The sequence below is a fragment of the Echinops telfairi genome, unplaced genomic scaffold (assembly GCF_000313985.2).
Source record: "Echinops telfairi isolate 266 unplaced genomic scaffold, ASM31398v2 ScPeMD7_60;HRSCAF=208, whole genome shotgun sequence".
Classification (NCBI taxonomy): Eukaryota; Metazoa; Chordata; class Mammalia; order Afrosoricida; family Tenrecidae; genus Echinops; species Echinops telfairi.
The window spans coordinates 118,967-133,170 of record NW_022103958.1 but is presented as its reverse complement, the minus strand read 5'-3'; the positions used below and the strand labels follow the sequence as shown (position 1 = coordinate 133,170).

The window sequence follows — 14,204 nt, the reverse complement described above, 5'->3', positions numbered from 1 at the left end:
AGATCAATTTGTCCTTATACGAGCCCATGTTACTTTCAATTTTCTCTCCAGCACCATAATTCGAATGCATTGATTCATCTTTGTTATTCAATATGCAACTTTCACATGCACATAAGGCAATGGAAAATACCATGGCTTGGTTCAGGAGCACCTTAGTCCTCAAAGAAACATCCTTGCCCTTTAATACTCTAAAGAGGTCTTTAGAAGGATACCTTAAGTAATATATAGTCATGTGTCTATTAGGTATATATAATATATATGGTGCATTTTATTTATCATGTTACTTGCTTTATCTCTGTGAGTAATAAATTACATAAATTACATTACTCTGTGAGTAATAAATTACATTTATTAAATTTTATTTGTTTTCTACTTTATCAAGCTTTATCAAGATACTTGCTTTATCTCTGTGAGTAATAAATTACATTTATTAAATTTTATTTGTTTTCTACCAATTCATGTGATTTGCACTTGTGGGAGCCATTGCTGACACACCACACAAAGCACCAACAAGCCCCTTTTGGGTTAATGCTAAGCAAATTCATGTTACAATACTAGGACATTAATAAAGGAGACATGTTTCCGCTGCCATAAATCTCTAATTTTTATTGATTTTTTAATATTGTGAACTGCATATTAACTAGTCCTGTATTATTACTGTCTTCTTAAGATCAGCTTGAACTTTTGAGGCTTTCCTCCCCTAACTACTTGGGTGTTCAAGACTTCTTAAAGTGAAAAGCAAGTATGTCACCTTGTGGACAGAAGTTCACCTGATCCAAATCATGGATTTTCAACTGCCTTGTGTGCCTGTGAAAGTTGGGCAATTTATAACCAAGAATACAGATAAATTGATGCATTTGAATTATGGTGCTGCCATAGAACATGGAAAGTACTGTGGCCTGCCGGAAGAGCAGACAAATGTGCACAACGCAAATGCTCCTTACAAATGAGGACAGCTAGCTTTCAGCTCATCATGTACTTTGGACATGTATCAGCAGGGACAATTCCCTAGAAAATGACATCATGCATGCTAAAGTAGAGGGCCAGCGGAAAAGAGGAAGACTATCAAGGAGATGGATTAACACAATGGCTACAAGAATGGGCAGAAATGTAACCGTTTTGAGCATAGCACAGGTCCAAAATGTGTTTGTTTCTGTTGTACATTGGATCAAAATGAGCCAGAACTTACTCAAGGCACCTAACCACAACAAAGTGCAGGTGTTATAAATTGTGTCTCTTCAAAATATGGATATAATCCCATTGGGATATAGGTTTTCCTTTGCTTATTAAAAATGATATATCAAGGTGGGGTGTTTTTTAATGCTATCAATTGTGAGATGTAAAAGGAGCAGAATAGCAGTGATACAAGCAGCCTAAAAAGAACGAATAAGAGATGCCATGTGGAAATATTCTAGGAATGCAAAGAAAAACATTAGAAAGCCATGGCAAAGTTTCCTAAGAGCAGACAAAGGTAACCTTCTCTTAAAACTGATGTTCTCCCTTCGAATTCTAGCCCTTTTAAACTGTGGGGGAAAAATTCCAGGTCTTTCAAATTTTAATTATCCATCTGGGGTATTTCTGTTATAGTAAGAAAGAAAGACAGTGAATAAAGAACTAAATCATGCTTTCCTTCTGGGAATTCAACAATAACCCTATGCTCTGACCGTGTTAGAACCCTACTGTCTACTAGGCTGGTGACCTCAGGAATCATTCAGTGTAGCTTTCTCATCATTCTTTTCACAGCCTTGTAGAGTTTTACTTTAGCCACGCCTGATCTTAAATTCAGTCCAAAATTGAAAGGGATCAATTGTAGCTATTATTTTATAAATATTTCCTGATTCAAAAATAACTTATTTGGCAAATTTCAGCTACCTCAGCCTCCACCAAAGTCCAATACATTTTTCCTCATTTCAAGAAGCTATTCTTTGTTCAAAGTTCCCTGAAAACCAGGAGCTTCCAGGATGACAGAGATGGTCTTATTTCAAGTCACCACAAACACCATGGGGTTGGACTTCCTTGTTCTCTATTTTTTCAGAATCAAACTCAAGCTGTATGATATCTGAATTTCTTTGCCCTGCATTTTAATTTGCACTGGCTTAAAAAAAGCCATTTTACATAAGTGGAATTTTCAGGGTCATGGAGACAGATGTTCCTATATTCCCTTACTCCCTTGGACTAATCATGTCCCTGTGTTCTAAATTTCATCATTCTCTTTTCTTCTGCACCTGGAGTAACCGGCGGTTTGCCCCTTGATCCTCAAAACAAAAAGACACAGTTATACTTGAGTCCACTCTGATTCACAGCAAACTCATTAGTGTCAGAGTAGAACTAAACTCCATCAACTTTTTTTGTTCTTTGCTTTTTTCCTTATGTCTAATTTTTCCATACCTTATTGTAATCAGTTCAGATATTTCCAGCTAGTATTGAACTGACCACCATTTGTTAGGAATTTGAAAAGCTAGTGTAGAGAATATGACTGAACTCTTCTGCCTTCTTCACAAGAGTGAACGAAAATCACTCCATATAGGGTTGCTATGAGTTGGAATCAACTCAATGGTAGTGAGTATTCATCTATCTATCTATCATCTATCTATCTATCTATCTATCTATCTATCTATCTATCTATCTCAGTATTAGATTGTATTGAGCATCAAACAACAGTGGAAAATCTTCATGCTGGGACATTTGTCATGGTAACACATTACATTATAACAATTCATAATTATTTACCATACTAAAGGAAAAGGTAAATATACAAGTAACTCAAAATTTTGTAAAAAATTAGATAAACAAAACTATCAAAATGTAAAATTATTTTTTCTACATGTTCTCTTTCTACCTATATACACATCTGGAAATGTGTCTGCCTAATCCTTCCCTAAAGGATCCCTGGTGGCATAATAGTTATGCATTGAGCTGCTATGTGTATGTTTGGTGGTTCAAAATCACAAACAACTCCAGAGGAGAAAGACTGGGTTTATTACTCCCGTAAACAGTTATAATCTCAGAAATCCATGGGGAGACACTATGAGTCAGCATGGCCTCCATGGCAAAGAATCTGGTTTTGAGATTAACCCTTCCCCTACAAATTCTCTGCTCTTCAATTTCATACCCCTTCAAAACCGTAGTTTGGCACCCTCAAGTGACTCGTCATGATCCGTGTAAGTCTTCAGTGGATCTGGAGAACAAAGAGAATTGTGAAAGTACAAGATTAGGGCAGTATGGTGCACGCAGACAAATGTGCCAGTGAGATTCTTGCTACCCCAGAATAATGAGCAGGTGACGGAAATGATTTATTGATGCAACTTTTCTGGAATCTTTTTCCTTACCCTTATACTTTCAAATTGCCTTAAAAATGCATCATAATAAATGCCAATGATAGTACTCTCTCAATGAGAAATTCTACCAATATTTACATTTTGCAATCCCCCTAATTGTCAAAATGAACTACTGAGCTGACTTCTGCCTTGAATATAATTAGCTCATCCTTACCTGTAGGAAGTCCCTATTCTAATTTGCAAACTTTTTTTTTTAAGACACCCAAGGAGATTAACATGAATAACTGAGAGGCCATTCATGTATGGGCTAGAATCTTTAGCAATACTTTTGGTTGATCCTCATCTATCACTGATTTGTGTATTATGGCAAAGTGAAATGAGGTTTTAATCTTAAGTATTCTAGTCACCTTATAATTTCAAAAAATTTATATAGCATAATTATATAATTATATGTAACTACAGAAGCTCAATGTCTTCTGAATGTAAGAACACCCATTGACTTTAAGTAGATTCTGACCCATGGTGACCCCATGTGCACAGAATAGAACTGTGTTTCATCAGGTTTTCAATCCAGGTCTTCTGAGTTCCTTCTGAGCGTACAGTTAGCGGTAGAATGTGTTACCCATTTTCACCACCCCTTGAATCCAGAAAGGATGTAGTATGGTAAATATATGCGTTAAGTAATGGGATTAACAGGTATGAATAAAAGACAGTCCCTGAAAAATATTACTCTTGGTAATAAATTCAAAGAAAATTCCTGTGAAGTGATGATGGTGATGTGAATTATTTCATCCTTTTGTGCATCTGCTCCAAATTTATTATTTTTCTAGACTGTGTAAGTGATTGGGCACCTTTACATTCCTCTAGATTGCATGAGACTTTATTGATCACTCATGTTTTGATACTGTTGTTGATTTCCCCCTTTCTTCCTTTCACTTGAGAATAAATAGGATGTTCCAGATAATTAGAAGGCACATCAAGGGAATGTTTAATTCCCTAAGAACATATGGTTATACATAGTCAAATATAGGCCAATTCCTTAGGGAGCATCCCAAAGGAGAAGGAAACCATATATTCATTCCTTGCAAAGAAAACAAAGGAACCACTTCAGAAAATCAAATCAAATTCCTTATGAAAGGTGAGTGGACCTGAATTGTCTTTGATTCTGATTTTGGTCATTTACAACACCCCCTGATTGCAGCTGCATCATGGCCATTAATACACGATCAGTTTTAAGTTTGCTATGAAAATGTAATTAGCCTTTTATTAACTATGAGTTCATGTAACTCTATAGTATTTTCAGAACCATAAATCCTATAAGTTAAGAATTCAAGTTTATTTCTTTGGTGGGAACTAGCAGTGGCATTTGATTACGGCAAAGGGAGGTCAGTTCCTGAAATACCTAAAAAATGTCATCACCAGATTAGCATAATAACATCTAGTTAAGGGTAGATTTATTTTGGACATATCATCATAAAAGACCAATTCCTCAAAAGAACATATACTTGGTAAAGCAGAGGGCCAACAGCATGGGAACTAGGATCCATCAATGAAGTGCGTGACACCGCAGGCACAAGGAAGGACCCACAGACCTGCAATCCTGAGGATGGCACAGCAATGGTCACCACTGTATTCTCTCACACCCAGGATCACAATAATTCACAACAAACTCAATAGCAACAAATAATACAAAATTAAGGTAAAGATGCCCAGTAGTGTGCAGAAGACCAGATGCATTTGAATTTAATAAAAAATATTTTCATATTGTACATATGCCCATGGCAATATTTGGTTATTAGATATTCTTTTAGATCATGTTTGTCCAACAAAATATTTCCTCAACATGGAATATTATTAGTATAAGTATGTATCATGGATTATTTGGTGAATATTTAAATATTTTACATGAGAATCTCTCTTAAAATATTCCATTTTTGTTGTTATAGAGCATCATCATCATGTTTATCTCTTGTTTACTTTATAATTTGGTTACAACTGTTTTTTTTTTCAGAATGAGCATTATAAAATGATGCAATAGGCTAATGAACTATTAGCCTATTGTTATTATTTTTAAGAGTCACGATGGTATTAATAATCACTCCAACTTAAATAATTCTTAGCTGTGGTTCCCATATCTGAGATTAAAAAAAAAATTATTCACTTCAAGCTGTTTGGTTTAATGACAGTTCTCCAGATTTATGTGAAATGCATGTACTTACATGTACAGAAACATTCTGATAATTGTGTTCCAAAAAATGGGAAATTGACTACAGTAAAAGAATTTTGATATCTTCAAAGGGAGATTATGACTAGCTCTAGATTTCAGTTATTCTCTGCCCCATCTAGGACCTTGATGAGGTCCCATAAGGATCTACCTGATAGCTTAGCTCTCTGCTGCATTATTTGTTGCTAAGTGCCCTGCAATTAATGCTAAGTCATAAACCATGCCCAACAGAATGAAACGCTACGCAGCCTTGCACCATCCTCAAAATCATTTTTGTTCTTGAACTCAGTGTTGCAGTCACTGTGTTAATCCATCCCACTGAGGAAGCTCCTCTTTTTCACTGACCCTCTACTTTCCCAAGCATGATGGCTTTCACCAGAGATTGGTCTCCATTGAGTCCATGCCCTAGGTCTGTGATATGAACTCTAATTGACCACATTTCTAAGTATAATTCTAGTTGTATTTCTTTTGAAATAGATTTGTTCACACTTCTGGTAATAAGAGGTGTATTAAATTTTCAACAACAATAACATTAATTTTCAATGGCCTCAGTTTTTCTTTTGTTTGCCTTGTACATCGTTCAACTTCTACACATATAAGAAGTGAATGAGAACACCATGACTTGGGCCAGGGGCACCTTATTCCTCAAGGTGACATCTTTACTTTTTACATGTGAAAAAAGTCTTTTGCAGAAGGCTTGTCCAATGAAATATATATTTTGATTTCTTGACCGTACTCTCCATTGATGTTGTAGAATTCCAGAAATTAAGAGTTTTTAACCAATTATGTTATGAGTGCCAAATTACATATTCTAAATGCTTTATAAATTTTTCAACTGCATTTTATTGTCATAGAAACATATAATTAGATATTCCAAATCTCTGTATACTAATATAAATCTTTGATTATTAGTAGGAATCAATACAGATCCTTTGATCTAGAAGATTATGCAAATTTGAAGGTTTCTATTTTAAAAATGAAATATTCTTTTAAATACAGATTGAAGCAGAAATGTGAATATTTAGTTTGATTGGAAATCTAGGTTATTGAAAAAATATCTTGGTTATAAATGTAATAAATTCTATAAATATAAATTTTCATGAAATAAATTCAAGACATAGTTCAGTACAGTGGGTAATAGGCATGCTCTTACAAGGTATTCTAAGTAGCCATGGTGGTTTACACATTGAACTGATAACCAGGTCAGCAGTCCAAGCATACCAGATTCTCTGAGGGAAAAAGATGAGACTTTCTGTTCCTATAAAGATGGACAACAGAAAAGTGGGTGAAGGGAGAAGTCAGACAGGGAAAGACATGACAAAATAATAATTTACAAATTATCAAGGGCTCATGAGGGAGGGGGGAACAGGGAGGGAGGGGAAAAATGAGGACCTGATGCCAGGGGTTTAAGTGGAGAGCAAATGTTTTGAGAATGATGAGGGCAATGAATGTATAAATATGCTTTACACAATTGATGTATGTATGGGTTGTGATAAGAGTTGTATGAGCCCCTAATAAAATGATTTTAAAAAAAAGAATGACAGCTCAGAAACGTATAGGAGCAATTCAAGCCTGTACTAATTGTCAATCAGTCAGGATTGCCTCAATGATGTTGAGTGTGCTTTTTGATTGATGCAAGGTATTCATACACCAGAAAATACATTAATAAATAGTATATGACATTGGTTATGAATCCCAGAATAAAACTTCTTATCCTCACATAAAGTGTTATAGATAAAATGCCCAATTATTTGGGCCCAGAAATACTTGCTGACATGCCAAGGGAAACCAGAATTGGATGACGTGTAATGAAAGGGTCAGTATGGTAAGAGAGAGTGCGTGTAATTGATCACAGTTCAGCATTTTGGAAGAGGGAAGAGCAAAGGAGGTGCTGAAAAATTTAAGGTTCATTAAATTCATGTCATCTCCAACATTGTCTTTAAGAATATCAATATCCGACAACTATTCTTAGACAAAAATGGGAAAGGTTCTAAGGTAAAATGATGATGTTACTCTGTAGATCAGAAAAACATAATATTTCCATATAAGCAAAACTATGTGTTTGTTACTAATGAATATAAATAGCAAATACTGATGGCTGTTTTACAATCTATGTTATGTCAGTAAGGTAAACATTAGGCTGTTAACCAAAAACCACTGGGCTGAACCAAAAGTTCAGTGGTTCTAACTCACTAGTCAGACACTGACAGATGACGCTGTGTGTTCTAATAAAGATTACAGCATTTAGAACTACATGGGGATGTTCTACTCTGTTCTACAGCATCACTAAGTTGGAATCATTTTAACAGCAATGGCTATGTGTCTATATAATGTATTTCTTCTGAATCTCTCTTATTTGAGGTTGAAAAAGAGTCTAAAGATTATTTTAACTTCAAAATAAGATAGAAATTTATTTTCTCACAAATACATGAAGAGATTCATTGGTGATTCTTGCCTTCATATTATTTGAATACTGGTATATAAATTATATTACAAGTGTCTCTCTCTCTCCCTCCCTTCCTCCCCACTCCACCCCCTCTTTTATCAGAAGAGTTGTTTCCTGGACAAAATGGGCCGACAGAATCTGACAGGGCTGACTGAGTTCATTCTAATTGGACTTACAAAGCGCCCTGAAACCCAGCTTCCCCTTCTTGGGGTCTTCCTATTAGTCTACATGGTCACAGTGATGGGCAACCTAGGCCTGGTGATCTTGACCAAGATGGACTCACACCTCCACACCCCCATGTATTTTTTTATCAGACACCTGGCTTTCATTGATCTTGGTAATTCTACTGTCATTTGCCCTAAAATGCTGATAAATTTTGTTGTGGATAAAAATACTATTTCCTACTATGAATGTGCCACACAGCTGGCCTTTTTCCTTTTGTTCATTATCAGTGAATTCTTCATCTTGTCAGCCATGGCCTATGACCGCTATGTGGCCATCTGTAATCCTCTACTCTACAATCTTATCATGACCCCAAGACTTTGCCATGTGCTTGTGGGCATTCCTTACCTCTACAGTACCTTTCAGTCTCTGCTGTTCACAACTAAGATTTTTACATTGACCTTCTGTGGTTCTAATGTCATCAGTCATTTCTACTGTGATGATGTTCCCTTGATACCTATGCTCTGCTCAAATGCACAAGAGATACAATTGCTGATCATCATGTTTTCAACGATTAACTTGATATCCTCCCTCTTGGTCATTCTTGTGTCCTACATGCTGATTCTGATAGCTATATTCCGAATGAATTCTGCTGAGGGCAGGAAAAAAGCTTTCTCCACATGTGGGTCTCATCTGACAGTGGTGGTTGTGTTCTATGGGTCTCTACTATTCATGTATTTGCAGCCCAAATCTGCTCATTCATTTGAAACTGACAAATTTGCCTCTGTGTTTTACACTTTAGTCATTCCCATGCTCAATCCCTTGATCTACAGTTTAAGGAACAAAGAGGTAAAAAGTGCCTTCCACAGAGCCTTTAAGAATCTCCGTAAGCTTTCTATTTAGTATTCAATATTCAATATTATTTGGAGGTCAGTGTCATGCATGATATTGCCCAAACACAGGACTGCACCCAGAGTTGACCTGGCACAGTGAATATATGGTTCCACACCAAACAACAATGATAAAGCAGAGGCAGATGTTTTGTGTCCATTTTATTTATTCAAATACTTCCTTATAATATATATATGAAATTAAATGTATTTTTTTCACAATATTCTTTGTTTCCTTTTAACCACATCCCTTTTTAATTCCATGGAATCTCACAATTCCACAATGGAAAATGTATTAGGCATCTCATTGGTAAACTGCTTTAATTGGGTTTTTATGGGTTTCATTATCCTTTAAGACAGGAATATTCTCAATAGTGTTTCCATGTCTTTTCTGAGATAAAAATAATAATTGAGTCAGTGTTATCAGTGTTTGATGCTTTCACGAATACTTTTAATTTTATATCATTTTTACTATAATAATAATTTCTTATCAATTCTGTTCTACATAGCTTGGAGTATGTTAGGTAATTTTGATCTGTTAGCATTTAATTTTATACTGTTACTTCTTGCATAATTAGCCCTGGTGGTAATTATCTTGCCTTATTCTACATGCACAGATAGTAACTAAGAATGAGAAATTTTATAATAAAAAAGGCAATAGAGGCAGAGTAGACAAAGGAGATAGGGAAAATATATCATAGATATCTGAGGTGCAGCAGTATTTACTAATGTGAAAGTAAAAGGAGATGATGTTTTTGAAATATTGTAAAACCAAGAGAAAATATTTACATTTCTTATTTATTTGTTTAATATATTGGAGAATATCATACATAGTTAAATGGAAGAACACTTTATCAATTGGCGTTAATATGGAGTGAAATAATTTTATTGGCAAATACCTACATATATTATTGAAGTTTAAATGTGGATATTCCTGTTCATTTGTAGAGGATGTATAATGACCTATATTCTACTTAATGAATAGATTATTCTATAGATGAATAAATTATTCATACCATTAATTACTTTTTATTCCATAAAAACCATTGAAGAAATCATAACAATTAAAACATGTCTTCCTTTCAAACAAGTAAAAATAATATTTTCTATCGCTCATGCTGTCTTCATCTTTATGATCTCTGCTATATTTTACACAAAATTAAATTGTTTGTGATGCTTGTTTTGCCTAGGCATCAACAGAATTCTAAAAGTAAATGAATAAATAAGTCTTAACTGTGCAACAAGATGGTCAGTCAAACAAGAATGTAAAAAAAATCTAACCATTATTCTTACAGTTCTTTTTGTAGCTCCAGTTGATTTTTGTCCAGGCTTCATAGAATGCAACTAATCTTGAGCAGTGTATAATTTAATATATTGTATCAAAATATACATTTTTATTTTTATTTTTAATCTAATGATATATGATGGAGCTGAAAAATACATGTAACTCCTAGTCTAACCAATTGTAGAAACATCATCAGAAATGTAGATTATGAAACTATCAAAACTCTTCAAGAAATCACTACAGTTTATGTCAGAAAAGCTCCTATAGTAAAAACAGTTAACAGAAAATTATTCATGTAGTCATAATCCTCCTGAATCAGAATGACTCAATGGAAGTAGATTTATTTTTTATGGTAATCCCAGATTTATGAATAAATTTACATTAAGTGATGTTATTATATACTATTATTTGGAGTATTATTGAGTACAATGATGTAGTTCACACATTTTATAGAAATTATTTAAGACTGTAATGAATCAACAAGAATGGAAATTAAGTGTTTAAAATGTATTTTGCACAGTTGTGGAAATTGTCTGGTGTGCCCCATGCACAGCAGCGTGAAACACAAAGGGAGTGCCACAGGGCAGCAAGGGGAGCAAAGTAACCAAGTCCCCAAGGAATCCTGAAAATAGATTTTTGACTTGGGGGACAGGGCTTGGCACCTCATCATACTTGATCAGAAAACATTTAAAAGGGTCAGGAGCCAGACTTGGAACTATATATTCTTTATGGTGTTTTTTTTCTCATTTTGGTTCATTTGTTCATTGGTTCTTGTTGGTTCGATGGTTGGTGTTTGGTTTATTTCACCCTATTTTTATCAATATAAGATAGTCAGGGCAAACAATCCTGGAGAGAAAACAACAGTACCAACAGTTCAATGGGTATCAGAGTGGTAGCGGTGGGGATAGGGAAGGGAGCCAAAAAACTCAGAGATAAGGGAACAACAAGAGATCTTAAATTGATGGGGAGTAGGGCATAGAGTGCCTGGTGGGGTTTGATCAAGAGTGATGTATATGAGTTGAAATACTGAGAGCCGAATGGAGGGTGAGCATGATAGTCATATAGGAGGATGGAGAAAGGAAATAGAGGAAAGAAATAGGAAGCAAAAGACATTTATAGAGGTATAGCTATAGGCACGTACATGTGTAAATATATTAATTTATAATGAAAAGGATAGAGGTCAATGTACATATATGTATATGTTTAGGTATAAGATCGTAGATGGACACTGGGCCTCAACTCAAGGCCTCCTTTAACACAAGAACACTTTGTTCTGATAACATGGCAATCTTTGATACTAATCTTCCCAACATGATCTCTGAAGATAAAATGAGTGCACAAGCAAAGTGGTGAAGAAAGCTAATGGTGCCTGGCTATTAGAAGATATAGTATCTAGGGTCTTAAAGGCTTGAAGTTAAATAAGCAGACATCTGGCAGGGAAGCAACAAAGCCCACATGGAAGAAACACACAGCCCATGTGATCATAAGGTGTCAATGGGATCAGGTATCAGGCATCAGAAGACACAAAACAAATAATCATATTCATGTGGATGAGGGTGGAGAGCCTAAATGTAGACAATTGGAAAGCCTAAATGTAGACAATTGGAAACCCCCTCACAGAAGGGCCACAAGGATGGGACAAGTCAGCTAGGTTACAGTATATCCCTGAGGAAACATACAACATTCCTCTAGTTCTTTTATGCTTCCTCGACTCCACTATCATGACCCCAGTTCTACCTTACAAATCTGGCTGAACTGGAGAATACACATTGGTAGAGATTAAAGCTCACAACACATGGAATTCAGCTCAGATAATCCCCTCAGGAACAATAGTGAAAGTAGTGATATTATAAGGGTAGGAGGATGGTTGGGGAGGGGGAAGGGGAGACAGGGAGAACCTAACACAAGTTTGGATATGTAGCACCCTCCTTCCGAATGGGACAAATAACAGAAATGTAGGTGAAGGAAGATAATGGACAGTGTAAGATACAAAATTATAATAAACCTATATACAGTTTCTGAGACTCTATATCTTTAAGGGAGTAGGCAGCCTCATTTTTCTTGCAGAGAGCTATAAATGGATTTGAATTGCCAACCTTGTAGTTAGCGGCCTAGCAATTATGACTAGCATCATCAGATATTATATGTTGTTGTTAGGTGTCATCCAAATGGTTCCAACTCAAAATGATCCTATGTACAACATAAAGAAACACTACCTGCTCTCCCTCATCCTCACAATTATTCTCATCTTTAAATCCATTGTTGAATCCATTCTGTCAATCTATCTCAATGATGGCCTTTCCATTTTTTGCTGCCCAGCTATTTTACTATACATAGTATCCTCTTCCAGGACTGGTCTCTCCTGACAATGAAAGGCTCTAGAAATCACATTTGATTGATGAATAGGTTTTAACCTATAATAAAATACCAATTTAAATAATTATTAAAATATAATTGACAAAGAACTATCTAGAAACATGGAAAAAACAAATCACAAATCCATAAGGAGAGCTAAAAGTCCCAGGGTAAGCAAATAACTTAAAATTGAGAACTAGTAGGAGGCCTTACACTCCCTGACCTAAACACTACTCCATAGCCGCAGTAGTCAAAACAGGCTGATACTCGTACATAGACCAATGAAACAGAAGAGAAAACCCAGAACTAAATACAACATCCTACAGGCAACTGATCTTCAACCAAAGACCAAAAACTTTCAAATGGTATAAGGACAACCTCTTCAACAAATGGTGTTGGATAAATTTTAATCTTCATATGCAGAAGAATGAAAAAAATACCCACATATCTTCCCATGCACAAAAATGTGCTCAAGATGGATTAAATACCTAGATGTAAACTCCATACCTATATGATCATCAATAGGAAAATGGTCACAAATTTAAGAGTGCTATTGCAGGGCATAAATAGCCTACCAAGTGTCATAAAAGAAGCACAGGCAGTATAAGACAAAAGAGATGACAGGGACATGCTAATGATCAATCACTTATGCACATCAAAAACTTCATCAACAGAGCAAAAAAAGAGCCCATATATTTATATATGTTTCCAACAACACAGTCAACTAGAGTTTAATCACCAAAATGTACAGAACTCTACAATAGCTCAATAAGAGATTAAGAAATGACCCAGTAAAGAAGTGGGCAAAAGACATGAACAGACAATTCACCACAAATGAAGTACAAGGGACTAACAAATATGTGAAAAATGCTCATGATCATTAGCTATCTGGGAGACAGATATTAAAGTTATAATGAGATACCAACTGACACCCATAATAACAGCCCAATTCACACAAGAAAACCCTAGAAAACAGCAAATGCTACAGATGATTTGGAGAGAATGGAACTCATATTCACTGTTGGTGGTTTTGTAAATACATACATACAACCATTATAGAAAGAGATATGAAACAACCTAACCAACTGGGATTTGAAGTACCATACTTTCTAGCAATATCATTATGGGGCATAGATCCCAGAGAATTAAGAAACAAAAGACCAGTGGATATATGCTCTCTCATATTTATTGCAGAATTTCAAGTAACTGGAAATAGCCCAGATGCCTAAGAGTGGAAGAATGGATAAAGAAATTATGCTACATAACACAGTGGAATATGCATCCCTAAACATCAGTGATGCAAAGATGAGACAACATATGACATGGAAGGATCTGGATACCATTTTGCTGAGTGAAGCTAGGCAGTCACCAAAGGAAAAGTGTTGTATAAGCTCACCATTATAAATAAAAACATACATATAAACTTCAGAGATCAATTTCCAAATAAAGGGACAAAAAGCCTTATAAGCACTAAAGGTTTGAAGATAAACAAGCGGCCATCTAGCTCACAAGCAACAAATCCCACATGGAAGAAGCACACCAGCCAGTGTGACCACAAGGTGTC

The 14,204-nt window shown here is 35.4% G+C and overlaps 1 protein-coding gene across 1 annotated transcript; it reads left to right on the top strand.

The window, feature by feature from the left end:
* The first annotated feature begins 8,065 nt into the window (after nt 1–8,065).
* LOC101646343 (olfactory receptor 8K5) lies at nt 8,066–9,013 on the top strand. The gene has a single exon (XM_004717860.2). The coding sequence runs from the start codon at nt 8,072–8,074 to the stop codon at nt 9,011–9,013; it is 942 nt and encodes a 313-aa protein (XP_004717917.1). The 5' UTR covers nt 8,066–8,071.
* Nucleotides 9,014–14,204: the final 5,191 nt, after the last annotated feature.

Excerpts from the sequence above, each read along its gene's own strand:
- LOC101646343 (XM_004717860.2), top strand. The coding sequence starts at position 8,072 with ATGGGCCGACAGAATCTGACAGGGCTGACTGAGTTCATTCTAATTGGA.